Source organism: Pollicipes pollicipes, unplaced genomic scaffold (genome assembly GCF_011947565.3).
Source record: "Pollicipes pollicipes isolate AB1234 unplaced genomic scaffold, Ppol_2.1 Scaffold_4881;HRSCAF=5763_pilon_pilon_pilon, whole genome shotgun sequence".
In the NCBI taxonomy this organism is placed as follows: domain Eukaryota; kingdom Metazoa; phylum Arthropoda; class Thecostraca; order Pollicipedomorpha; family Pollicipedidae; genus Pollicipes; species Pollicipes pollicipes.
In genome coordinates this window covers 19,497,560-19,525,260 of record NW_023596576.1, presented here as the reverse complement: position 1 = coordinate 19,525,260, position 27,701 = coordinate 19,497,560, and the positions used below count along the sequence as shown (strand labels likewise).

At 51.3% G+C, this 27,701-nt stretch overlaps 1 protein-coding gene across 2 annotated transcripts in view; it reads left to right on the top strand.

Annotated features, from left to right (window-relative positions):
• DIP-beta (Dpr-interacting protein beta) overlaps positions 1-27,701 on the top strand; it is a 73,133-nt gene that overhangs the window by 33,110 nt on the left and 12,322 nt on the right. For both annotated transcript variants that reach the window (XM_037224412.1, XM_037224413.1), the window contains 5 exons: positions 7,519-7,625; positions 15,011-15,196; positions 15,481-15,667; positions 21,224-21,311; positions 21,835-21,875. In XM_037224412.1, the coding sequence (XP_037080307.1) occupies positions 7,519-7,625; positions 15,011-15,196; positions 15,481-15,667; positions 21,224-21,311; positions 21,835-21,875 (609 nt within the window). The remainder of the gene's footprint in view (positions 1-7,518; positions 7,626-15,010; positions 15,197-15,480; positions 15,668-21,223; positions 21,312-21,834; positions 21,876-27,701) is intronic.

Here is a 27,701-nt window from a genome sequence, read left to right as displayed (position 1 = left end):
TATGGCAGAGGCATCCTTCATTCCTATATCATGCTACAGTATTGAAAGATTGTCTGCGACCTGCAAAATCTAAACACTGGTCATATTCTGCATTGCCAACTGTCACAACAGTGAAATTATCCTTACCTGACCTCTCGTTCACTATCTGAGCCGCTGTAAGCACGCTGTTGTCAAAACTGAATGAAATAAACAGCAAGTTTACGTTTCGTGCTACATAACTAATGTATCTGAGTCGTAGGTGCCAGATAGAATGTGCTGACTTAGAGCTGAGACTTGAGAGAGCTGCTTGGTAGCATGTCACAGGGAGGGTACTGTTTGCTGCATTGCATCTGCAAGGTTCAAAATGCGAACTTGCTACTAGACTTTTTGCCTCCTTTCCATGCTGGGAGATATGTATATATATATATATATATATAGATTATCATATATATGCCTATATACGTCCCATTATATACATATATATAGATATAAATATATAGATACGTATATATATATATATGCATATATATATATATGTATATATATATATATATATGTGTGTGTATATATGGGAGTGGATAATAAGGCAACGAGCCAAAACTGAATTGGGTCGTTTTGCAAGCCGCGTGAGTCAGGAGCCAAGTGGTTCAACGCAACCGACGAGTCTGAACTGGGCTGGATCAAAAGAGTTGGAGCGGCTACGGTTCACGAACTGAATCGGATCCCAAATTCTGCACGTCGGCCCTCAGCCGGCTCAAATTATTTTAGGTTACTCAAGTCTGCATGCAGACATACTGGATAGTGAACCAAGGAAAGGGCAGTAATGGTAAACAGGCATGTGATGAAAATAGCAAATTATGATGGCATGAATAGTTGGTATAGGCTTGAGCTGGGTAGAGGCGAGTGTTACCAACCAGCCCAATGTTGCTCACCCAGATGCCACCTGGGATATGTATCTGATTGGTGGGTAAGCAGTGACGGTGACCTCGGCCTTGGCCTCGCTTAAACACCGCCATACTGATGATGCAAAACATAAGCAGATGGTGTAAAAATGATCAAGAACTGCAAACACTAAAGCGAAAGGTTATGCAAACATTTTGTTATTTAGTTCAGAAATTCAATCGAAACGACAAACAACAAAACATTAAAATACACAGGGCAGCATCGCGACCAGGGCAGTGAATCATCACGATTATCTAATCAGACAATAGTGCTACATACAGACTCACAGTGCCCTGTCCCGCCACTTTTACAGTATGAATGATTTGACGATCAATTGTTGGCATGGGTGAACCATTCTGATAGTTTTGGGATGCAACTGAATTTTCAACTGCAAAGCATAAAGAAAGGAAGTGCTGTGCACATTATAGGAAAAGGACATTAGGATTACAGCACCGCATGCAATGGAGGGCCGCAAACACCGTATTTACACCCACAACAGACCTTGGTAAACACCGGTATGAGAGTCATGACCCTATGATGGTTTCGATGATCTGTCATTATTTGTTAACATTAATCTATCAAATAAGCTGGCAATTGCTAGGTAGCGTATGCCAAGCAATCCGACAAAACTCCGCCCATGTCTTGTACGAAGACACTCAAAACAACAACCAAATCCCCATGTGTAGCCGATAGTCACCTGCGACCGTCGCCGCCACGAGCATAAGGCCTGCGTCACGGCCATTTCCAAGTTATTGCGCGTTTCACGGTACTCATTAGGTTTGACTGCCGGTTCATGACAGGTAGCAAAGGCGTCACAAATCCGCTATATGACGCAACCAAGCGATGATGTAATGTGGAGCACGTTTTCTGATTGATGAAATTGTCGTAGGAGAATTTTACAGCGTTAAGAGCAAACCAATAGTTGACAAGTGAACCTTTCCCATCATATCTGATGCTTGCCTCAACATCTTCATTCCCTTTAAACAATCTCTTGTCTCATTTTACAATTTTTACCAGTTTCGCAGATTTTCCAGTCAACGTGCCAGCGTTGAAATTATCGCGCAGGGAGAACGTTTCACCCGAGGGTTTTCCCACACCATCATACCAGACAGGCACGATAGCTCAGCCACACCACCGCACCGGGCAGGCACGAGACCTCAGCCACACCACCACACCGGACAGTCACAAGAGCTCAGCCCAGCATTTCCAGGACAGCATGGAAGCTGGCAAACGTCTCAGCTCATAGCCCATCTCGGGTCGGACCTCCATCCGGCCCTTGCACAACTCCACGAACGCGGCGTGCGGCCGGCCCCGGTGGCAGTCCGAGACCGCCAATGTTGCGACCGAGCTCCACCGCTGTGCCGGGGCCCGCAAGAGGCAATCTCTGCGCATTCAGCCCAGAATGCCTTCTAAGCGGCCGAGGGCTCGGTCTCGGCGGCACCGGCTGTCGGTGTTCTGGGCCGGGGCGGATTGATGTCGGCGCCGCCTGACGCCGGCCGGCCCGACGTCATTAATACCTGAGTCGGCCGCGGTCGGCCCGCTGACCGTGCCAGGATGAATGGCTGACCGGCGCGCTGGAACGCCTCGCCGAGTCCGGGCCTCGGGGCTCGGCTTAACCGCGGCACCACACGGCACCAACCGCCCCGAGTCCGGGCCGCCGGGCCTGGCTTAACCGTCGCACCACACGGCACCAACCCGCCCCGAGTGCGGGCCCTCGGGCCTGGCTTAACCGTCGCACCACACGGCACCAACCCACCCGAGTGCGGGCCCTCGGGCCTGGCTTAACCGCCGCACCACACGGCACCAACCCACCCCGAGTCCGGGCCGCCGGGCATGGCTTAACGGCGGCGCCACCTGAGATGTCGTCCGCTCAGCTTCCTCCGGCATCTGGCCTCGTCCAGGGCTGTGGTGTTTTGCAATTTGCATTTTGCGTGTCGTCATTTACGACGGAAGCTGAAATCAACGTTGATGATACACTAGGTTTTGCTCAATACTGGGAACGCTTGATGCGATTAAGAACTATCACAACGTTTGTATAGATAATAGTGCTGGCGCAGGTCCTCTGTTCGTTTTTAGGCATCTCTCAGGGGGTTTAGGGGAAAATTTTTGTTAAACAGGATGTTCCACACTTGTGTGGGGTTTTGAGCTGGAAAAGCCATCCTGAACGTCACTTGGTGCAGTTCTGCTGCTCCAAAGACCTAAACCCCTCTAATTTGAGTTAAAAGCGCGCGTAGATGTGCTGAACTCTTCGTGCTATTTCAAGGTTACCAAGGCGTACATGACGCCATAATGACGTCATTCAAATCCCGCCATTCCGCTGGCCATGCAGCGTTCAGGCAAGAAAAATATAATTGTCGAGTCGTTCATTTCCGGCGTTCGCGAGCCATGCTAAATTCTGACACCAGCGGATGTTTGGATGCTTAGATTCAGATCCTTTTCGACCAGAAATGATCATTTCGGGGTTATGGGATGAAGGAGAATGGATAACGGTCAGGCAGGATTTTATGCGCCTGGCGGCCAACCGCCGAGCCTGAGCCCGCACAGGACGCCCGGTCGAGGTCTTCCTCCAGGGGGTCTCTCGGTCCCGTGGCTGACCCATGCAATCTGTCTGTCACGAGCAGGGCATGTCGAGGATTCAGGATAAACTAAGAAAAGGAATAAGACGGTCTGGTCGAGGATTCAGGGCGAATCTCGTGACATGCAGCCCGCCCCGGCCAATCAGGACATCATGAGGATTCAGGATAGCGCAAGTGAATGGTATGAGGGTCGGATGTCAAACACGAATTACGTTTCTTAGTGGATAGTACAGGAATGTATGCATTCTTCCTAGTTATCACGAAAATAAGACTTTTAATTTAATAACCTAGAATAACGGTATAACGGGGGTGTGAATGCAGGTAAACACATTAAACACTCGGATAAATATGCAAGAAAACCACGAAAAAAAACAGCCAAAACGTGAGCACGTAACGATATTTGGCCCCGTGAACACTTCCAGCCCGTGCTGCCGTCTCTCGGAAAATTGAAAAAGTGGGAGTGAGTGCTGTTACGCGAACGGCCATGAGGCAGTGAAACGATGGCGTATTGACGGGAATATTTACGATATGGATAAATTGTGTTGTCCAGAGGAGTATATTTCACTTAAGAACATACTTATGTTTATAAGTAAGCTTATTTCATCATATTTAATGCTTGCTTTCATGTCTGCAAAGATGAAACATTCCCTGTAATTAAGTTTGGGTTTGGTTTGCATCTTACGTCAGCTTCAGGCAGCTTCGAAGCTCCAAGTAGCTTTAAAGTTCAGGACAAATGCTGACATTGAAAACGATTACTTCAACTGCAATGTTCAGCAAGTTGCGGCACTTAGCTAGCACAAGTGTTGCTTTCAATCTCCTATTGCAACATGTTTCACTTCATGCGGATTTTGGGGGTGTTTCGCAAAGCACACGCGTTTTGAAATATTTCACACGAAACTTTTAGATGGATGAATTTCTGAGGTTAGCTCGCGCTAAAGACTGCTTGTTGTGTGAGCCCTGGCCCTTCCCATCCGATCTTGCAGCTTCAGGTCGACGGCAGAACTTGATGGTGAAAATGTAAAATGCCGCCACGATCGGCACGGCCGTACTGCCCACTTACGTCACGTCACCTGACCTTTAACGCACCCACTGCCTCCGGCCGCAGACCATATCTGTCAAGGCCTCCAGTGGTGAAGCAAGCATGGTGGTGAAACATTCCAAACAGTTGTGATAGCTTATTTACTCTGTTTCGTTGAATGTTATTTCCTGTTTTAATGTTTGTTATTTCTGAAGAAATTATCTAGAAAAATATTTATGCTTCAAGAACATTAAATCGAGTAAATCATCTCTGAGTGGCTTATTCCTTACACCACCTCCGCCTCATAAAAAATGTATTTCAATTACATGCGTATGAGAATGGGTCGTGTATGTAATATTCCGTACGATAATGGAGCATGGTAATGTGAATATGTGATAAATTGTCTAATTTGTATTCAGGTGCTGCCGTTTATTTTTGCAGTGTTTCTACCCGTATGCTGCAACAATTCGGCAAAGTTTTGGGCTGAAAGAAAGTAATCCACATTTTATGGAATTTTGGACTAAATAGATCCTGGAGATCATTCAGTGCAGTCCACAACCCTGCCCTTCTTAAGGCCTAAACCCCTCTAGTTGGCGAGCTACACAACTGCAAAGATGTGCAGACTATTTCTTGCAAGCTATTTCGAGACTGATCAGGCATCCATGACGCCATGATGATAGTATCAAATCCTGCCATTTCGTTGGCTATGTGGCGATCAATGCCAAGAAAAATATGAATGTCGAGTCGATCATATCTGGCATTCATGAGCACGATATCCAGATATAACGGCATTCCATTCGCACTCAATCAATACCATACAAGGCGTAGTGACGCAGTCAAGCAGTGATACACTAAGTATAATGGTCACTAAATAAAGAAATTGTATCGTCTAGCGCAGTCTTTTCCACTTAAAAGTGTACCAATAGTTGTAAGTGCGTCTTTGTCATATATGATGCTTGCTTTTATATCCTCATATGTGGACAATTCCCTTTAAGTATGGGTTGTGCAGGAGGTTACCACGTAGCAATGGTTTGCCACTAACGTGGGTCATAGTGCTACAGTGCCACCAGTTAAACAAATAAATGGAAAGGGGACAATATGGTTGTTGCACAACAATACCTACGTTTCAGTAGCTGAATGTCATGATGTAAATTTCTGTGCTCGTTTTACAAAACATAGAGTTGCAAAAGCTGCTTGTAGGTCTAATTTTTCTGCATGCTTGATCTACTTAATCAGATATGTAATCAATGCTGTTTTGATGCCAGCTCTCAGCAAGGCGCGTTGATAGCACGACCGCTCTACGGCGTACTTTTCCTATAAGCCGTAGGATTCGTGTCGTAAGGGCCTACTTCTTACGAAGCTATGCAGCGAATGTCACCCGGCACGAAACGAAAGCTATCGAATTGTCCTGAGCCGATCCATGGACCATTGTTTGTTTAGAGAAGCCAACCTCTCAAGGCGTACCGGGTCAGTTTTCGTGCACGATATGCCGTGAAATTTCTGGCATTCGCGCCACGCGCTCCGTAACTCAGTTGGTGACGTGACCGATCTTTAGTCAAAATGTGGGATGTTTGAAGCCAAGAGATTTATACTTTCTTTATCCGTTTATATTTAAACCGGTGGGCAAATGAATAAAGAGGAATTAAGAATGGAGAAATGAATTTAAGGAATTGGTTACACGGAATGTGGAATACGAAATACGCTGAATTCTTTTCTAACAGCCAATGCATGCTGCTAGTGCATTGTAGCATAAATCTTTGCGAGACTTTCTTGTCTGAATTATGTGCATAACATTGAGTTATATTTTGAATGCATTACATTTATAGCACCTGAGCCACGCTACCTTCAGTTGCGGGCTGTCAAATTTGTAGTGGAATCCAGAAATTTAGTCTTCTTTGCACATATGTTGTGTTTCTAGTTTAATACTGCAGTTTTTATACTGAATTTGACTCTACTCGGTATGTATTACCTTGGTTCATTGCGTACTCGCTTCGCACCTGTCAATCCGCCTGAGTGGATAGGCTACCAGGTCGACCGCCGAGTGGGGCGGTGCAGTATACCAATGCAGATCTGTATCTCCGACTTGTCTGGCGGCGAGGGCGCGCTACAACGCTGGAGCCCCCAATAAGGTAACCATTGGATTATTTGTCGAACGAGCAGATAACTCTGGCTCCTGCTAACAGCTTGTCGACCCCATTAAATAAAACGCAGCTGAAATTCTATCCTTTTGCGCGTTGTCCTCCCAGGGGGACCACCCAGGACGGGGAGAGGGCCTGGCAACTTTGCCCCTTGTCCTCCTAGGACATCCCCACGGTGTCAAAATTTGGATGGGAAACCAAGGGCTTTAAGGTGTACTTACGGGGCACTTTAAGTGTTTCATGTCGCGTTGTGATGTAGGGTCAACGGATACTGATAAATAGCAACGTTCCTTTCCGTGGCGAAGCCCAAGGATGCCAAGCTTGCCGCCAAAAATCATGAACTGGCAACTGCTGACCGTAATCACACGTTTTGCTTCGCTGTTCGACATATTTTTAATGCAGCTGAAGAAGCCAAAATGTCGATAGTCATGTCAGTAGCTACGTTGGAATAGCTGGGCTTGATTGAGAATGTTCTAAGTGAACAGGCAACATAGTGTTCAGCATTGTTGTTTCATTCAAACGACATTACTGTTTCAGTGGTTTGACCGTGAACCCTTTGGTCGCATGATGTCATTAGATTAGGAGCTGAAATGGAAACCGCTGGTCTGATAATGGCTGTCTGTTTGCGCTTCGCAGGCAAAAATAGTTTGTCATGTTTTGCAAATGTCTCACCCAATTTCTTCTCGTCACCAGGCCCGTCAATGGCTATGACATGTGTACAGCCAGTATCACTACGCCGCGATCGGCTGATGAGTGGAGCATCTCGGGCCCTCCTGACGCCGCGGGGTGCTGATGCCGAATATGCCTGTGGCGGCCAGACGACACCTCTCTCCCGCTGGCTCTAACTCTGTCCTACCGTGCGCAGTGGCTGGCTTGAAGCCCGTCTTCGTCAAGTCCCTGGGCAACGTCACTGTCCCTGAGGGCCGGGAGGCCACCTTCACATGCGTCGTTCATCACCTGGGCGGACACAAGGTGGGACTATTAGCTGCGGCGTCGTATTAGCCCAGACGTTGCGCCAGCTGTCTGCGCCGGGCCGAGTACCACGAAGGGAGCCGGCCTCTTGTGCCCGGCCGGGTTGCTGGCGTCTGAGTGAGTGACTTCCGTCCTGGCGTCTGAGTGAGTGACCTCCGTCCTGGCGTCTGAGTGAGTGACGTCATCCCTGGTGTCTGAGTGAGTGACCTCCGTCCTGGCGTCTGAGTGAGTGACGTCATCCCTGGTGTCTGAGTGAGTGACGTCACCCTGGCGTCTGAGTGTGTGGCGTCACTCCTGGCGTCTGAGTGAGTGATGTCACCCCTGACGTCTGAGTGAGTGACGTCACCACTGGCATCTGAGTGCGTAACGTTACACCTGTTTCCACTGATGCAGGAACTTACGAACCGCACTGGGCTGACTTAATTTTCCTGCCCACACTCGACTCCGTTCACGAAACTGATCATCTATGTGTTTGGCTTGCACGGATGTCCTCGCGTCAGCAGTGAGCGTCAGGCTGGTATCTACGCTAACTTAACAAAGTCACCCTAACAAAGCGGTTCTTCTGACTAAAATATGGCCCAGCTGTATAGGCTGAGGATAATTTGACGTCTATTGGTTTTAGTAAAATGAGCGCAAAACAAATTGAGAGCTGCGGTAGTTAATAAGATTAATGGTTCTTTAAGGTCACAGGAAATTACTCAGCGGCGTGCTTTTCTCCTAATTCTCAGAGCACAGGAGTGGCCGCCGGGTTCGTAATTGTGTGCGCAAAAGATTATTGTTGTACAATAGTCCGAGATTGCTGGGCAATTATTTGCTCTGGTGCAAAGTGTAGTTTCAAGTATTTGAGGTTATGATGATCCTGTCTTAAATCCGATAGGCATGTGCAACCAGCTATCAAGCATGTTTACCAGTCGTTGTTTAGTATGGCTCTATGTTTATGTGTTACTGATTTCCTGCATGTGCATAACTCCTGTGACATGAATTGCTGAAGTCGGAGCCATGCAATACCTGATGCAGCAATGCCCAATGTCTTGAAAAAGTGTGCTAATGGTTTGTACCGTGGCGTTTTTGCATTTTCTGATAAACAATTCGATCTCATTCGAAGTCTGTTTTGCCAAACAAAGCTGTTAATACACGCCCGGGTGGCCGGTTTGGCAACCTTCGCTCGGGTGGAGGTTAACTTAACTTCTCTTAGATCTCAGGAACTAAGAGAGCTAGACACACCAAATTTATAGGGTATTTTGGTCTGTAAATAAAATCACTTAGGTCAAGGTTTGAGCCTCCTAAGTCATCTTCTTATGGTCAAATAAGGTCAAAGAAGGTCAAACTCCAAGTTGGTCTCCAACGTGTCCTCAGAACCTAGATACCCGTTCTAAGCAAAAGGTCACGTATACATTCAAGGTCAGTGACTTTGTTTGACCTTTTGAAGGTCATGGTGACCAAAATAATACAAGACTGCCCTGAGTTTTGCATCTGAATAAGCGACAAAGATTAAGCTAGGCAGCATGTTCCTAAAAGTGAAACGCTGACCTGGGTCTTTCTAGATCAGTGACTTATTCTGACCTACGGGAAGTCCATGGAAGATGTCTAAGGCGGTACCTGGCATCAATAAATGCGAAATGAGCACCAGAAACTACCCCATACAGCAAGCCCTAGAGCAATAAAACAGATTGGTCTTAACCTTGGTCTAACCTTCATATCAGACTCTAGGTCAATGGAATTTGATCCTTTAATTGTTGTGTTGCCTGAGAATTGATCTCAGATGTATGGCTTCGTCTAACACTCCGTTGTTCCGTCAGATTGAACGATTTCCTTGAAACTGACTTCACTGAATTCACGGCCTGGCTTTGATCTGCCGTAGGTCAGCGACCTTACAAGGTACCTCCAATTTTTTGATACCGTATGATCCGTTATTTAGGTGTCTATAGTCATGCAGAGATAATGGTCTTAGCCTAATCATTGCGTAACCCAAATCGCTAAAAGTCACGGAAAGTCGAAAAAGGTCTGGGACGATTTGGGAAGACAATACTTATTTTTTCACGCATCTTTTCCTCAGGTCGAAATATTATTTTAGATTCGGGGTAAAACCAATTTCATCGTCTATTGAAAGCTAGTTACTGCAGGCAGGTACAAATGATATTAGCGCGCATTTTGAAGTCTTGATGCGTGTTTAATTTTTGGTATAACTGTTAAAAAAGCTGTGCAACAATATTTCCGTCAGTTTTAATTTTATTATCGATGATCACACTGAGATCAGCACAAATAATTGGTCTTGACATGTATACTATGTTTGCGTTAAGCCTGTCCGGAGTTAAGTTTTCTAGATACTCGCAAGCGACGTAGATAATCCAGTCAGGGTCTTCCGCTAGTGATCTGCCAGGCTCAGCTCCATCTAAGCCAGACCCAGCGCCACCTGAAGGTACGTCTCAGGGATTGTATAAAAACTTAGGTAGCATGAGTGAGTCTTTTGCAGCAGCAGTAGCGTATATTGGTTAAATATAATGAGTGGTAAAAAATGGTAAAAAGGGGTGTTTTAAAGAGCGTAGGGGTAACATAAAGTAAGTCACATTTAGCCAATGTCGGCTCAAATTTCCATAGCAATACCATGCTTTGAATTTATTGTGACGCGATGTTTCCAGCTCTCTATTTTTATTAGGAGCGCACAGCTCAAAAGAGGTAGAAAGTCATATTTTGAGCCATATTGCAATGCGTTTTAGTAAGATGTTCCATACTACAAGGTAAATATTGTATTTTAAGAAAACTGCGGATCAACTCTACGTCATTTTGACAATGGCGGGGAGAGTCGTGACAGGCAGTTGTGCTCTGCGACGTTCCCCTGTCCTATTTACTCCCTTGTCTCTTTCGGCTCCTCTGAAAACAAATGGCGTAAACTAATCTGATGCTGGTACAGAATATATCGGAGGCTCTTCATCCCGGTCCCGTCGTCGTGCTGTGTCGTTATCGATAGCCACGCGCCGAGCGTCGGCTGGGCCCTGTGATCGGTCGCCGATACCCGAGATTGAAAGTTGCCCGTGCTGTCCAAACAGCAAACAGCAGCTCTTCAAACAGCGCCATCTGCCAATAGTGGCCGAGTCTCGGCTGGCGGTGTTTGTCGTCGCAGTGTCATTAGACGGCCAATGCGCTCGGACAGCTCGTCAGGTCCCTGCTGCCTCGCAGCGAACCGCGCGAGCGCGAACCCCGTCCCTTCAAACGTCGCAGGCTGTGTTGTCGAGATGTCATAATCGGAAATGCAGCTCAGGCAGACCAAACGTATAGATGCACAGCGCTGTTATCCATGTGTGCTGTTTTAGGAATTACCTATAGCATTTCATATCATAAACTCCGAGACTGATGTCATCAAATGGTCGTTTACAGGCTCGTCTGCTCATGGCGTCATGCAGTTATCTTGTCGGAACGCCCACTCCGCCTGCTTTCTAAGCTGACTAGTCCTGTTACCTGTGACCCTACACACAGACGTAGGCAAGCCACAGAGGTATGCCAGTCACTGCAGCGGTGCCACTTTCTGACGCGTCCCGCCACGTGACCGCGGCCCTCTTCGTCGCGCACGTGCTCAGCTGCTCACCGGGGGTGGTCTGTGCGCTGAACCGCTCTCGAATTGATTGAGATAGCGCGGTGCAGCAGTCTTTGTTCTGCAGCTGGCCGACCAAGGGCGGCGGCACGCCCTGCGAGCCGCGGCCACTGCCCGACACCGCCGCCGTGCTCCGTCGCCGCTCCCTGCGAACCGCGGCCGCCGTGCTCCGCTGTTGGCTGGCACGGCCGCCGTGCTCCGTCGCCGCTCCCTGCGAACCGCGGCCGCCGTGCTCCGCTGTTGGTTGGCACGGCCGCCGTGCTCCGTCGCCGCTCCCTGCGAACCGCAGCCGCCGTGCTCCACCGCCGCTCCCTGCGAGTCGCGGTCACCGCCCGATAACGCCGCCACGCTCTACCGCTGCGTCCCGCGAGCAGCGGCCTCGCCCGACACCGCTGCCGTCCGCCGCCACCGCCTGACACCGCTGTCGTGCTCCTGCTCCGCGCCCCTGTCCACCGGGTGTCATTGCTGCGTCAGGTAGCGGTGCGGCCGCTCAAGTCACCCGGCAGCACGCATGACCGGGCGGCCCTCGGCCCCGGCTCGCGGCCGGTCCGGGGCCGCTCCCCGGCCCAGTAATTGCGTTATGTCGGCGGGCGCCGGGGCCAGATGGCGGCCAACCTTTGTGCGGCCAGACCTGACTGGCAAAGTATGACGGCCAGATGTAATTCGGTTAGCGCCATTAAACGTCGACAGCGGCGCGGCATCGGCGTGGTGTGCTGCCGCTGGCCGGGCCGCCACTTACCGGGAGGCGGCCGACTCACGAGGCACGTGCCGGAACCTGCCCAGACCGGCGGAGCAGCGGACCGCCAGATGCCTGGGAGGCCCGACTTGACTGGACGTAGTTGCGTAATACTGCTGAGGCTCGGCCCCCGGCTCGCACACGTCCTATGCTGCTCTGGCTTTCCCAACAACCAACACATTACAACTCTCCATGAACTTAGCGTCAGTGCTTACGTTTGTACTCTCCGTGACAAGGATTTGTGTTTCCCTGCTCGCGAGCTGTACCGCTTATTGTTTCAGCTCAGTCATGTAGGTGGACAATGCAAAAAATGGTCCGACATCAATAACTCTTCGTCGTGGGTGTAATGGTTGCGCCTTATTCGCCTCTCATTAATTTCCATTGCACCCAATCAGCCCTCGGCCCGGTCCGTGTTTAAACAACACGGCTGCGTACGCCCTCACCCCTCCGAGTGTCGATGTACGGCGAGCCTCCGCGTTGTACGCGGTGGACGTGGTGGCGCCCTCAATCTGTTGGATGTTTTCGCACTCGAGCTGCACGCTCAGCAGCTAACTCCTGAAGCGGACCATTTGCCAAATTATTAATTTCGCTGGCTTTTTGACGAAGCGGTCGGTTAGGGCAGCAGATATATATCGCTTCTGTTTGAGCAATGGCCAGCCATTCACTCGAAGTTCCCAGAAGTTGTTTCACACGAACAAACCTGACTGCCAGCTCCTCACGCAGAAACTCAGAGCAGCTGCGTCAAAGGCGAGACTCGCCAGCCTGCGGTGGTTCTGCTCAACGATCGTATTCATACCGGTGCAGGTGAAAATGAGAAAACGATGCAGGCGTGCAGAGAAAAATAATGCAGCGTTGTGTCATAGTTATATTACTAGTGTATATGCAATCACCTCGTTTAGCCAGCGGAACAAAAGGTGCTAAGAAGCGGCTTGTTTAGTACGCATCCGCGTCTGAAGAAATACTAATGTCGTCATCCACTCCCGCAATGCCAAGTCTGCTCTTGCGCGCCTTTGCACTCCTAATCACTACCTTCACAAACAAACCATGTTTAGTTGCGTGCGAGTCCAGTGGCTTTGCCATGCCGTTGGCCACGGCTGGCGACGGCGGCTCTGCCACACGGTCACGCTTGGACGCGACGAGCCGAGATTGTGTGACAGCGTGCTGTGCGCGGCAGCGGCGGCGCCGGGGGAGTGCTGGCGCCGGCGGTCTTTGTGGCCGGTCTCCGTGTCCCTGCTAAAAACAACGACCGCCGTGCGGGGCTCACGGGGCTGAGATGATTCGGAAAACATCCAAATCTAAACAAACAGCGCTTGCAACGGTCGATTGATTTTTCTTGTAACACAAACAGTGGCGCGAGCGCGGTTAATGGCGCGGAGACAAAGAGGAGGGGTCCGACGGCCACTGCTCAGCAGCCAGTCAAACCCCTGCCCGGGGGAGCGGATCACGCGAGATCTATGGGCGCCGGGCTATCTCGCAAACGGCCGCCGGCGTACGGGCAACGACCGGCGTATGGCTGCGGCTGCGGCGTTTAGGGGCTGCTGGGGGACACAAAGACCGCAAAGTGGATGCATTTCGCGTACTGTGTCGGCGAGGATGCAAAGAAAGGGGAGGGAAGGCGGCAAGAAGTCGAGAGAAGGGCAGACAAAAGGGACAGCTGAAGACTGATACGGCATCGTCAGAGTGTCTTTGGACAAGTAGTTAACTACCGAGACGACACACGATCAAATGCACGCGTGCACGTAAAAACGCCAGGGGAATAGGAGTGCTAGAGTCAGCCTCGAAGGACCAGTAATTTAAACCATCATTTTATTTGATGCGTCATTCGATTTCTCTGCACGGAGCTGTGTCCAGCCTGCAGACTATTGAGTCAGCCAATTTGTCAGCAATGTAGTCACACTGGCGCGGCGGTGCGTTCGTGGCGCATCTGACTGAGCCGCCGTCATTGTTCGGACATTGGACCCGGGATGACTCAGCGAACGTTCATCGATGGTCGGCTCAGCCCTCGCGCACTGCGCTACCTTGCCGCGAACTTCGCCCACTCTTTCCCGGAATAGCCCATGCGTCTGACAAGGCAACCAAGGTCGTGAGTCACCGCCCAGCTCTTTCATCTTTCAGATCGCATTTTTCTTGTTCTCTCTACAAAAACCGAGCCATGGTGCCGGAGTTTTATTGCCTGCAAACTACCATCCATTTCGATGTCGGTATCTCTTAGATCAGCATTTTCTCCTCTCCCATACTTCCAAATCCCCATGTCTCTTACGTCGCCCGTGTCTCGTATCTCCTCCACATCCCGCATGTCCCTCCAGACGGCTGCTTTCACGGCCCTCCCGTCCGCGCCGTCCGCCCAGCAGCTCTCCCCTCGACGGTGCTCCCCCGATGGCGCACTGTGCGTCAGCAACAGGGCGCCGGCGGCATGCGCGGCGCGGCGGGCCAGCCGGCGCCACCATTGTTCCCCGCAGGGTTTAATTATTTTCTGACCGGTCGGCCCCGCCGGCTATCAAAAACATCTTTGGCGTGACGGGGGCCGGCGCCCGTCAGCGGCAGGCGGCCGGCCAATCCTGGCCGTGCCGCCGCCGGCCGCGGTCGGTCGCTGATCAGAGCGGACCCGCCGCCGGCCGCCGCCGGCCGCCGCCGCTGCGCCCCCGGGCCAATCGCGCCTCTGGCCGATCACTGGAGGGGGGGGGGGCGCGCTCCCCTGCTGCTGCACCCACATCGCGGAGGGGAGGGAGGGGGCTTGCAGGGGAGCCATGATGAACGAACTCCCAAGGGCCGTGATCCTAAAAGGTCTTTTAAAAAAGGACCAAAAATTATCGGGAACTATTGGTTATGCAAGGAGGTCGTTCCCACGTCACGGCGTTGACGCAGTGAGGCGTGGTCACATCATCTACGCTTATCGACATTATCAGCTGTCGTGGAAGAGAATGTTTGATTCAGCGAGAGGTTAGAGGTCACCTAAAGAACCAAGAGCTCTTTATATAACCTCTGCGCCGCACAAACGATCGTGCCTGAAAAAAAACGCATGAATGCACTACTCTTATCAACCTTCCGCTGTCTTTGCAGGTGGCCTGGATCAAATCGGACAGCAAGGCGATCTTGGCGATCCACAACCAGGTCATCACGCACTTTGACCGGCTGACGGTGATACACAACGACCACAACACGTGGACGCTCATTCTGCGGGATGTGCGCCAGTCCGACAGAGGCCCCTACATGTGCCAGGTCAACACGGACCCCATGCGGTACCAGGTCAGTTGCTTGGTCAGCATGGGCCCTTAACGACGCCGGGTTAGTAGAGATCCCTTGCGGCACCGGATCAGTGCCGTGTTAACAGAGACATTGAGTGCTACCATATCAGAACCACCCTAACTCACGACCACGATGATCGTTAGTAGCTGTTGGCGATGATGGCATTTTTATTATGAGTAACGACATGCAACCCATGTTCATTCGAATAACCAACAGGCCCTTCTTCGACACATCAGTCGTGCAGTACCCCGCCCGGCTCTCCCGTCACCTGGCCCGGCCCGCAGGTCGGCCACTTGGAGGTGGTGGTGCCTCCCGACATTGTGACGTCGGAGACGAGTAGTGACCTCATCATCCCAGAGGGCGGCTCGGCACGGCTTCAGTGCAAGGCCAACGGCCACCCGCCGCCCACGATTAGCTGGCAGCGCGAGGACGGCCAGGAGATCGTGCTCAGACAGGGCCGCAAGCTCAAAGGTAACAGCCGTCAGCTGTGAAACATAAGGGCTGTAAGCTCAACACTGTGTTGGACCGTTTATCTTCTCAGGGTTGTTACACTCAGATGAAGTGGCTGCGTGGCGCCGTTGACATTGCTTCTGAAAAGTGCAAATGGTCATGACAGTGGTTGTTAAGAAATGCACATGTCATGCTCGTTAAGCGCCCTCTTTGCCGTTGTCCCAAAGACGGCAGCTTCTTAGGACGACGTTAACTTTTGACAGACGACGCGCTCGAATTGCAAGTTAATAAAAAATTGGCCTACCCAACATTGATATGAAATTTATATACTCTACAATGGATTCGGGTGTTTTGGCACTCTGGGATTAGAGTGCTTATGCTGACAGTCATCCACCTTCAGCATACCAGAAGGACGGTATATCGTTAATGGCGTTATCATGCCGCCCAAACATTGGTTATGTTTTCAATGGTCGACATTTTAAGCTGTGCTTTGAAGTCTCGAGTATTGGCAATATACCCAATGTGTGCTCGTTGTCGCCGTTTAACCCATACGTGTTGACATATTAAAGGTTGAAAACTATCAACATAAGAACTCAGAACACATTATATGTTCAGCATCAAGCCTCCAGAAAGCAATGGTAGCCGTGCATCCATTCTACTACTCTGATTACGAAAGTTTCACAACACGGACTCACCAAACAGTCTCCTTATGCACACTGGGCCACGGCGTGCTTTGTTGTTGCGACCAGTGATTGGTAGAGACAAGTGATGTGGAATTTCGCGGCAGTGACCGACTCATGAGACGCCCAGTGGCATACTGCATGTCATATCGGCCACTGTGCGCGCCGGCAGACCGTCGCGTCGTATCCTGCTCGCGGAATGCGGGCATATCACCATCTGGCAGCATTATCCCCTTGCCGTATCCCATCCACCAGGGCCGTAATGTCGGAGACCGCGGCCGAGCGGAGACGGCACACCGCCGCGGCTTTGCGCGGGGCGGCCCGGCCGGCGGGCCCGGGCCCTGCTGTAATCTGTCCCTGCGTCAGGCACCATTCAATCATGTGCTAGCTCGTAAAACATGAGCCGGCTCCTGCGGCGGCCAGAGACCGCGGCGCCGCCGGAGCCAGCGCCTGCTGGCCAGCTGCAGTTCTCGTGCTGTGATGTGGCCCTCAAGAGAACCGGTGGCGGCCGGAGCCGGCGCTCCGCTCCCAGGAGCGGCAGGGCACGTGCAGGAAAGCTTTAGCTCTCACGGGAGGCGACAGCGGCGGAAACCAACGCTGAGAGGGCAGGCTATAGCTCTTGTGAGGAGGTACTGAGGCTGTCGTGAGAGAAAGACGACTGGGGGCCAGCGGTGCAGACGCTGCAGCTCTAATTTGGTTGCCATGCGGTCATGGCTCTCTGTCGCAGCGAAGGCGCCATTAACCATACTCAGCTTTATGATGTACGTCGCCTTGCACCGTGGTTGTCACTCTAGTGACGGTTCAAAGCCACAAGCTGTTGCAAGCCTTGAGTGGTGATGTTTTGCAACTGAAGCGACATTCGGGTCTTTTGCATGTTGAAATCGGATACACGTGGCCCTTGCACACGAACCCTAAACAGCTTTCGCCGTAGTTTTTCTCGCACAATTCCCAACCGTCGAACGATGTGGCAGCCAGCTGCGCCATTCCACTGTGGTCATTGACCTGTTCCCCGCCCTGATAAATTGAAGTTTCTTCCTCTTCCTGCGTTTCGGCCGCCGCGTTTTTCGTAATGGCAGCTCTCAAGATCTGAACACACCGGCGCGACCAGCTGTCGCTACCGCCCCACCGACAACTGACCCGTCCCCCCCCCCCCCCATCTTCATCAGGCGCAGTGCTGTGGGCCGCCGGCACCCCTCCGTGACTCGTCGCGCGTGGTAGGACGGGGAGGTTGCCCGACTAGCCTGTTTGCGGACGGCGCGGAGAGCTGTTCATCAGCCGGCGGCCAGGTGTCGGGGCGGCGCATACAGATGCAAATCGGCCGCCATCGCTCATGTCACAAAGTTTGTATCTGGCGGGCATCGGGAATAAATCGCGGTGGCCTGTCGCCGACGCGCCGCCGTCGCCGCCGGCACCGACTGATCTCGATCGTCGGCATCGACGACACCGACTGCTCTCGATCGTCGGCATCGACGACACCACCGTGTACACCGCGCCGATTTGCTGTAGAATTTTTTTTCGGCGTTGCGAGCTCTCAGGTCATTGTTCATGTTTTCTTAAGGGAAAAGGGTGAGGGCTATGTGCAACAAGCATGCGATTGCGTGCTTGTGTCTGATAGAGATGGATTGGAAACTGGATAGTCTGTGTTTATTTGCTTTGCTTTTTAGACTTTGTAAGGCTGTTGACGTAAGGTCTATGCTTGTGAAAAACGACTGAAATGCCTGGAATTAATGAATTTTAAAGATACCCCGAGACTTAAAAAAGCTCAGGACCGTATTTTACGGGGGCATTTTCGGCATGCGAATTTCCGCACAATGACATCGAGATCGGAACTGCAAACAACGGCACCCGATGGACCCAGCCACACACGGCCAACAAAAACATTTGCTCCCGTCGGCGAATCGGCATCCTAGCTCTAATGGAAAATCCGTTGAGCAAAGATTAGGGTGCCATAAAGACCTGCGAAGTCTCTAAGGTGTCTTTGGCGCGTCCGTCGAAGTTCCAGCGGTTCGTAATTGATCTGAGCAGGCGTGGCGTGATTTGAGAACGTTCGTCCCGCGCTCTTCAGTCTCGGAGAATCTGAACAGTGCAAACAGAGTGCACGCGGACCTCCGTGCTTTAGAAGGACCAGATGCATCTTACGATGACATCTTGAGATGCGTGAGCGCATGACACGGCTTAAAATAAACAGCTTTTTGAATTCAATGCTTGTCTGCAGCGATGCACGTTTAACGAAAAACCATTGGAGGCGTAAAGGGAAGAAACAAAGACAATGGTATCTCATGGGTTTGCAACGTGCATTAGATGTCATTGAGGAGGTCGTTTTAGATGTGTAGCTACAATGATCCACGAAAACCGGAGATATCGGTAGCTATTCTAAATTGACATCTTGGCCCTTGTGAACAACGGAAATCAATCACATTATCTTTTACATAACGTATTTTATCTCGATCTTTTCTACTTAAGTTGAATGGTAGATTAGTTCCATAACCATTCTTCTGCACGGCAAAAAAAGCACGCGCAGTTCGCAAAGCACTGCTTATGCGCTTTTTCGGAGAAGCCCAATGATTTAGATAAGTACATTTTCGAAGCTGCAAGTGCTGGAGTCCACTACCGTAATGAGATGAGCTTGTTCTTAAGTGGCTTATGGCTTCAACCAGTGTATCTGCTGTTCTGTAGGCATGAAATATTATTCGTTTTACTACATCTGGTATTATTTTAAATTCGTTAAAGGGAGTGCACCACCTATTCGGGGTTTTTACCTATTGTTAGATCAGACTTGTCCGATTTTGTATCGGCAAGGCCAGTTTTCTTGAAATCCCTCGGAGTAACTCAAAACCTTGCTTTGAAGTAGCCGCTCCAGTGGAAAAACTTTCCATTCACTACCTGCTCAATGCTTCAAAGTTTATGTGATGCATCCAATTTGCCTTGTTTTTCTGTGTGTGTTTTGTAACATTTGCAATACATTAGTTCGTCAAAGTAGTTGCATAACAAATGCTACGAAAGCTTGAAATACTAAAAGATTGTGTATGAAGCTGAGGATATCATCACGCGTACTCCACGAAACGTCATGCTATGACCTTGACTTCTCCCCTATGACGTAAAGCACGAAGGCCTTTTCGCAGTATTCTTTGGCTTTTGGAGATAGATTATCACCATGTCTATAGTGAAGCACTGGTTCAAACTTCAACCAATATGCTTCGGGCTTGGTAAATGGCCTTCACCGCCTACGGTACCAATCACAAGCGTCCAATCATGCCGATCTCAGTCATACCAAAAGAGCTGCCACTTTTAAGCCGCAGGCCCGTAATGTGCGGGTAAGAGCAGCTCAGAAGTTGTACCTCTAGCCCGTTACAGCTTACGATGACCACTAGCAGATTCTTTCATGGGTATGATGAAGGCAATCGCGGCAACTGCAGTTGTCGCGTCTCGGGTCACACTCGGGGGTTACCAAGGAAGAAAGAAATGCAGTGCGGTGATAAAACGTTGACAGCCTGGTTCTAAATCGCCAAATGATTAAAATAGTCTCCTATTGTACTTTGATGGTGCTGCAGTGGCATTGCCCAGTGCTATTTTTAGACGTAACTGATCTTGAGTTTTCGCCAAGTATCTTTGAAATGTCTGAAATGGGGAACGCCCACTTTAACTGCAATATTCAGATTGCTTGAATGATATGTGACGTTATATACACAGTGAAGCTCATTAGCAATGCCCTCGGTACATGCATTTAACCTTCCCTGTATCCGCACCCGCCTCACCAGCACGTCACACCGCACCCTAACGTTGAAAACAGTTCCGTTTAAATAACCGACCACCGCTCTGTGCTATTGACTTGTTTATTTTTCCGCAACGTTTAACATCGCTTAAATCTTGAAAATGCAAATGCCAGCCATAGATCTGCGCGGCGGGCGTGGCTTTTCCGCGGGCGTTCCGTGTCGATCCGCGTGGGGCGTGCCAGCTTGTGCCGAGTCATGTTGACTCGCGCCGACTCTTGTCGAGTCCCACCGAGTCGCGTCGACGCCGCCGCGTCCAGACCACGGCTCCGGACGCTGGCTGACCGGCCGCTAGCTCGGAAAGGCCACTTCATTTACCTGCCAGTGCCCACTTGAGAAAAGTGGCGCGCGCCAACAAAATCATTGAAATGTAAAATCTCGGCCGCGCACCGCGATGCTTAGAAATCGGGTGATAAATTTGGCTGGCGCTTATTGAAAGCGGGCCGGGCGACGATAGCATCTGGCTAGGCCCGGATGATGGGGGTGATTCGGCGGCGTGCTCGGCCTGCAGGCGCCGCTCAGGCTCCAGGTAAGGCGCGCGCCTGGACAGGCTGAAACGCTGGACGCAGCCGGACGGCGCGCCGCGGGCTGCGGAGACGAGCGACCTTCCCAGGCTGACGCGGGGGGTAGCTGGAGGGAGCGCATCGTCGAGCGTGATGTACTGCCCCGCGGTCAAGCACACGGTGGCCGAAGGTGGTCGTGCGCCGAAGCACCAGAGGCAGGAAGTCGTCACCTCCATTTGGGGGCCGGCGCAGGCATGATCGCTCTGACGATGGCAAAAATGTGACAAATATAACACGCACCATATGTCCTGTACAGTCCAGGCTTTGAACGCATGTTTACTACTGGGTTTGGACCATGTTGATCCCCTGTCGAGCTATCGGATGTTATGACACGAGGGCATGTCGTGCCAGCACACCCACGGTCCTCGCGCCGCAGTCCGGAGCGCGTCCGTGAGCGCGGGCTTGAGTAGCAGCCCTCTGCATCGTCAGCAGGTATGTATTCAGCAGCCCATCATTGATCAGTGTTTGTATGCTTAACCGGCTGCTCATGTGCTGGTGCGAGCGGTTACGCATGGCCGACCCTGCCGACGGCGTCGGGCTTGACCCGGCGACCCCCCGCTTCAGTGGCCAACTTCTCCGGCGAGGTGCTGCAGCTGGACAGGGTGACCCGCTCGGAGATGGGCGTCTACCTCTGCATCGCCAACAACGGCATGTGAGTGCGCCTGGCCGGACGGCGGCGGTGCGGTGCGCTCCCTCACAGAGCGGTACGCGAGAGTCGCACTGGTTCACGGCGGCGGTACCACTCTAGATGACCTGTCCCGTCTCGTGAGAATGGTGGGGGCTGGTCCTCCGCACAGCTGTCTCTACAGCATCGCCTTAATGTCCAGCGTGGTTTGCTGCCACCAATCCCAGGATGGTCGTCACGCCCTGAAGGCCAGACCGATTCGACCGCGTAAGAGGGCGGGTTTACCTGCCGTAACCATCTCGCGCGAAGTCCACATTCTCAGCATGGCAGCGCTGCCGCTCCTGGCTACCGCCTGCATGGACCAGATCCACCTAAATACGCCTGATGGGTTCAACTTCGTGAATAGATGCACGGCCGCTTGAAGCACTTCCCTCTGATGATTGATCCATTGTGTCTATTTATGGCGCCTGCAGACTGCTATGCAGCCGCGGCTCAGTTGGCTGGCATCTCTACGGACTGCGCCGTTTACCGTCTGCCTCTGTCGTTGCAGTCCACCTCCTGTTAGCAAGAGGACCATGATAACAGTGAACTGTAAGTCTCCAATTGGTTTGGTCCCGTGTCTAAGCATGCAGTTTGAGTGACACATGCTTACTACGGCGGACAATCAAGCAGAAACATGCGTGTCTGTGTGTGACTTCCACATAGCCTTTTGCAAAATACTGGTGCAATTCTCAAGCGATCACTTACGATGAATATGGCACCAATGATTGGGCGGGCCTCAAATGCCTCCACTTTCACTACAGCATAGGATTTCAGCTGGGTTGTGTGTTCTGATAGGTGTCCAGAATTTATGATGGCTCATTTAAAAGTTCAAGTTACCCTGGCTTGTTTTACGATGGCTTAACAACGTATTATCTTGCAGCTCTCGAAGTTATGATATGCTTTAACAACTGCATTAAGATTCAACGGTGGTGGCGCATCTGGGGGAGGGAAAGGGGGAACAGCGATATAGGCTGCCCTCCCCCATCTTTTGAGCTAGCGGAAAAGGTATATTTATGTCTCCCCCAACCTATGTCAGGCGGAGCAGAAGGGGTATCGGGTGTGTGTCGGTACTTGCTTATTGTGTTACCCAAGTAGGGCTGGAGAGTCCAGGTCTGGTCCGGAAAGGGCCTATCTTAAACTTAGAAGGGAATCGTTTCGTGACAGGGAAGGACTCATCTCAGGCTGGAAATGGTACATGTTAAGTCGGAAAAACACCTATGTCACTGCCTGGCACGGTAGAGGATCCTTTCTGGTCAGGACGTGGCTCGTATCAGATCTTGAAAAGGGCCCATCGTAGGCTCTGAGAGGGTCCTCTCAAGTCTGGAAAGGGTCCATCGCAGGCTCTGAGAGGGTCCTCTCAAGTCTGGAAAGGGTCGATCATAAGCTGAAAGCGGCTCGTCTCGAGTAAGGCAGGGAGTGTGGACTTAGTATAGGCTGAGAAATTGGGAACTTTAGGTTCAGAACACGTCCATCTCACTTTCTCGGCTAGGGTAGCGCCCGTCTCTAGTCTGGAATGGGCCCAGCGTAGGCTCAGAAATCCAGTTGTGGCATAACCGCAGGGAAAACTGTCTCCCAGGTATGAGGTAAGGACCAAAACTATCTTTTTTTAGCAAGTTCACCTTACCCAAATAAGGCTCCGGAGATTTGCGGAGGATATTAGCTTACCGCGGGCCATCAAAGTCAGCGTAGAGACCCCATCTCAGGTCCGGGGAGGCTCACTTTCGAGGCAGGAAATTTCCTTTAACCGTTCTTGACACGGGAAGGGCTCTTTTTCGTTCTGAAATGAACCCATAATAGACTCAAAAGGGCCCGCCTCTGACCAGAACAGGCCCATCGTAAACTCAAGAGGCCTGTCTCAGGCCTGGGTGGAGCCCTTCGTGAGCACAGGTATGGCCCTCTCAGGTCTGGAAGGGGCCCATAGTAGGCTCAAGTAGGGCCCTTTTAATTCATGAAATGACAAGCTTTAGAGCGATAAAGTAGGCATTTCAGATCCGTAAATGGCCAACCGAAATACTTGAGCCCAAGAAGGGTTTATTTCAGATTCTGCAAGCTCAATCTTATACCAGGGAAGACAAGGTGGGGTGGGGGCGGTACACAGCTTGATGAAGGGCCGTTTGTGAAAACGCTTCCCGAAAAAATCATCAGATCTGGCCCGTTTCTTTCGAGGGTCCAGTTTTCTTCGTTTTTATCATCATGCTCACGAACGTGTTCGTCCAGGGTGCCCAGTGGATGGAACACTAAGTAGACGCCTTACTTTCCGCGGACAGGGAGCCCTGCAAGAAGAACACGAAGGGGTCATCGCATTTCCCGGTCAGGGGTTAAGGTGGATTTCGTTCCAGCCCGCCACCCGGGGCACTTCTCTGGAGACACGGAAGCTGGGACCCTTTGGTCGATACGACGGGCCGTAGAGAGATGCATCATGCATCGGTCAACTCCCTGATGCGGAAGGCCCTGACCGACACAGAGGGTCCAAAAGTCGTCAGATGACTTCAATTCGGTTTATCGTGGGGGGGGGGGGGGATTGTCCGGGCCACGTGTGTTACTGGGCCGGTGTCTGGCCGGGGGACATTTTACTGTCTCATCATTGATACTTTCGTTGTCATTTATCCTAACTCCTTTCATTATTAGCGGGCCCGGCCAACCTAAGAGGCTCCTGACATCCGGGGGGTCACGTTCGTGTCCCTATACAGAAGACGAATCCTTGGCCGACTCGGGGCCTTTGTCGACATAGGGTCCCCTGCTAGGCGTACTGTGGTCCCCTGACAACACAGCGGTCCCTCATTGTCGCAGGGACCCCGATCACTGCATGAAGCCCTGTGACTGACAATCGCGGGCCCAATCATGGTTTCGGCTTTGGAAATGGACCCTAGGCCGACACAGGCAGACTACTTGAAATTGATCGTCGCGGATCGACTGTCAGGCCATCTTTGCACCGAGGGCCCCCAATCGACGCAAGAGGCCCTCTGATGGACATTTGGGGGCCAAGGTCCTTTAATGCAGTCTCTGGCCGGCCCGTCGGGCCCCCTAATCGCGCTCTTAATCGTCGATCCCAAAGAGCCTAAGGGCCGGTCTGTACTAAAAGGGAGACATGCATGCCCACGGTGTGGGCACACATGTGGTGCACATAAGCACATCACCTGAAAGAACCCTGTCGACTTCTCATAAAACATTAGCTTAACAGTACGACATGGCGTCTTAACAGTACGACATAGTGTCTTAGCAGTACGACGAAGCCCCTGAAAAGAAGAGTGGTGTGGCTGGCCTTTATGAAAAAAAACAGTGAACAATGCTATTGCCTTCACCGCAAAGGGCTGCGTGGTAGGTAGGAGTTTTTTGGAAAGCAAGCAACTTAGCTTATGTCCCCTGTCATGCAGCCCAATGAAAAAACGTATTGTTTTTCTCTTATTCTATGATCAGTGCGCAATCGTGTCGATACCACAATTAAGCCGAACGTAAGGTCATGATGATATCCCGGATTGCTTGTTTCCGAAACTGACAACAGCGCCTCCACCAACTGCACAGAAGGGCTTTATAACACATTCTAGTAACTGATAACGCAGTCAGCTAGCAGTCTCCAAGGACCACTGAACTTAGCCAGCGGTAGGTGGCTGTGATGTGAGTGTCTTTGCTACCGCGTATTTCAGACCAATGCCAAATGCCGTCAATAATTCTTTTAAAGTTCCCGTTCCAGGACATGCCGTCACCGGAGATAGAATGTTCTCGTTTTTTCATGAAGGCAGTGATGAACCATTTCAAGGAAGTGTTCTAAAGCAGAAGTGCGAGCGTAAAAACGCGACAGGACAAGGGTGAATCCAGCAAAGCAGATGTGGTTGGTAAGCCGATTAAACCGGCGCTCAGATACAGGTGTTCGGTCCCACCATGTTAGACCCTGTCGGAGCCTCCATTCTCTGGGTTGTGGCGGCGACTTTTTAAGAGAATGATTCCAGTAAATTATTCATTGTGATCGTTGTGAATCTCTTACCCATTTCAGTCTATTTTGCCACCATTTCAAGACAAAGAAAAGTGGAAACTTGACTCACATGCATGCTGCACGGTGGGTCAGCGCCACAGTCCTGCACCAGGCGCCCACAAATGGCCACGGCACATCCCACTAAGAGCTCTGGGTGGGCTGTTCCGGGTTCATCCCGTCATGCGCGCCAACCGTCTGGCGCCCCGTCCCCCTTCGGCCGCTGTGAACCGGCGGCGCTCGGGGCCTCCATCAGCAAATGGCTTCTTTGTGCGAGTGCCGGCGGCCCGACCGGAACGTGCGCGGAAATGCGTGGGGTGGCGGCAGCCTCCGTTGCAAAAAAGCCGTCCCGGATCAGCGCAGATTACGGCGGCGTAAGCCGCTTGACCAAATGGGAAACTTATTGAAACCGATGAGAGTGCGGCGCGCGGCGGTCGTCGCGGTCGCGCCGGATTAAGGTGACGCAGGCGGCAGAGGTGGCCCGGAGCATCGGGAGCTAAGCCAGTGACCGCACGCCGGCGCTACAGCCGGCTACAGTAGGCCGCTTCTCCGCCCCGAGACAAGGCCCGCGTCTGACGATCAGATGATGCCAGCTCTTCGGAGGCCAATGAACCCGAAGCGACCCGAATTTGGGCCGCGTTGATTAGCCAGAGTGCGTGATGGTGTAGAACCACTGGTATGATCAGTAGAAACCCTCTCGCATTGGCTTCGGCTTGCGAATGCCGTGAGTGTGACGATGCTGTGGGCCGATATGGCTTATTGGCTTAATGTCTGGACCTCCCTATACTTGTGGCGAGCCGTGAGTATGCCTGTGTGTTAGTTCCGGTATTGAAGTGCAGACTGTCACTTGCTGAGTCTAGATATGGCCGCCCGGTTCTCCCCCCCCCCCCCCGAACACACATGGGAGTCCACTGGTGATGAAGGGTTGTTGCCTGTTGTGTTCAAGGCATAAGCAATGCAGAACATTAGGTACAGAACATTACGAGTTCTAAGTCTTTCACATACACACACTTTGTGTACTGCTTAGAAGAAAAAAAATATAAAGCGCCTGTGCCCTCCATGTTTGCATATCCCAGAGGAACGCCATCACCAGTGTCAGGTGTGTGACGTCGGCCCTGCCGGCCCGGCGGCCGTGCGAGCACGTCTTCACCGCCGGCGCCCTGGCATCGGTCACGGGCCCGCGGCGTCGGCCGGGCAGTCCTGGCTCCGAGAGACGGTCCTGGACGGCTCATTTACAATAACAGTGTGCGGTCGAGCCCCGGGGAGCCGGCTGGCCGCGGCGCCGATGAATGGAGGATGAAATATAAAAGATGGCGTGGTGCGCCGGTGGTTGCCGCCTGATTGTGGGGAGAGTCGCCCGCAGGGCCCCGCAAGCTGGTGATCACCTGCACGGGATCAATACCCAGCTGTCTACGGAAGAGGGGGTATGACGTGTGTGCTGAGATCGACCTGGACTGGACTGGTCTGCCATGGTATCCGGAGTTTCGCACACCTCGGAAATCTGTTTCACCCGCACTTGTAAAAGAACGAAGGATTGCTAGCGCCGCCTGCCATTCTAAACCGTGCTCTGGAAGCCCACCGACGGCATTGAGCGTTAGTCAGGTTCGGCATTTAATCTCTGAGAAACTAGTTTCCGTCACGTTCCGGTTCTGTCAGTTTTGACTGGTTAAAACTGGCATACACTTGTAGAAATTTGGAAAGCCATGGCATTACTATTTTCAGTTGTTATATTATGATTAAAGTGTTTCTTACTCGGCGAAACAAAAGCACAAAAACGTTCACTGACGCAACAACAGCACGAGCGGAACATAACGTGTATGTGCTGTAATTGTGTCTGAACTAAGGCCACATGACCATTGGTTATGATCCGTGTGTGGTGTTTGCTGTTGTTCATGTAACTGGATGTAACGTACTGCCACACGGAGATCGCAGTCTAATGCGGCACCACTTTTGTGATATGCATTTGAAGCATATAAAGCTGGGATGTGCTTGTTGATAAATGTCTGAAAACTGAATGACTGGTCTGGCTAAAGTTCGGTCGGGTGACTTATTGGCAGGCGACTTTAAGTTGGCTATTCGAAGACTAGCCGAATTTGAAATTATTTTTGTTTCGTCAGCACATTTGCCAGCACCAATCTCAGCCCAGTATTCTCCCTACGACACATCATGTGACCACGTCACGTTGTCTGTAACGTCACGCGCCGGCTGACGATGATGTCAGGATTTTTTTTGTTAGCCCGTCAGCATTGAGAGAAAGAGCTACCAGATTTTAAAAAAGCACTCTGACAACGGACGATTAAGTTAAGTGGGTTGGGGACTCCTGTATCTTATTTTCGGGAATGCGACGGAAGAAAGATAAGAAGGGAATTAAACTGCCGGGAGTATCTATGAAAAGGTGAGTGGCAGTG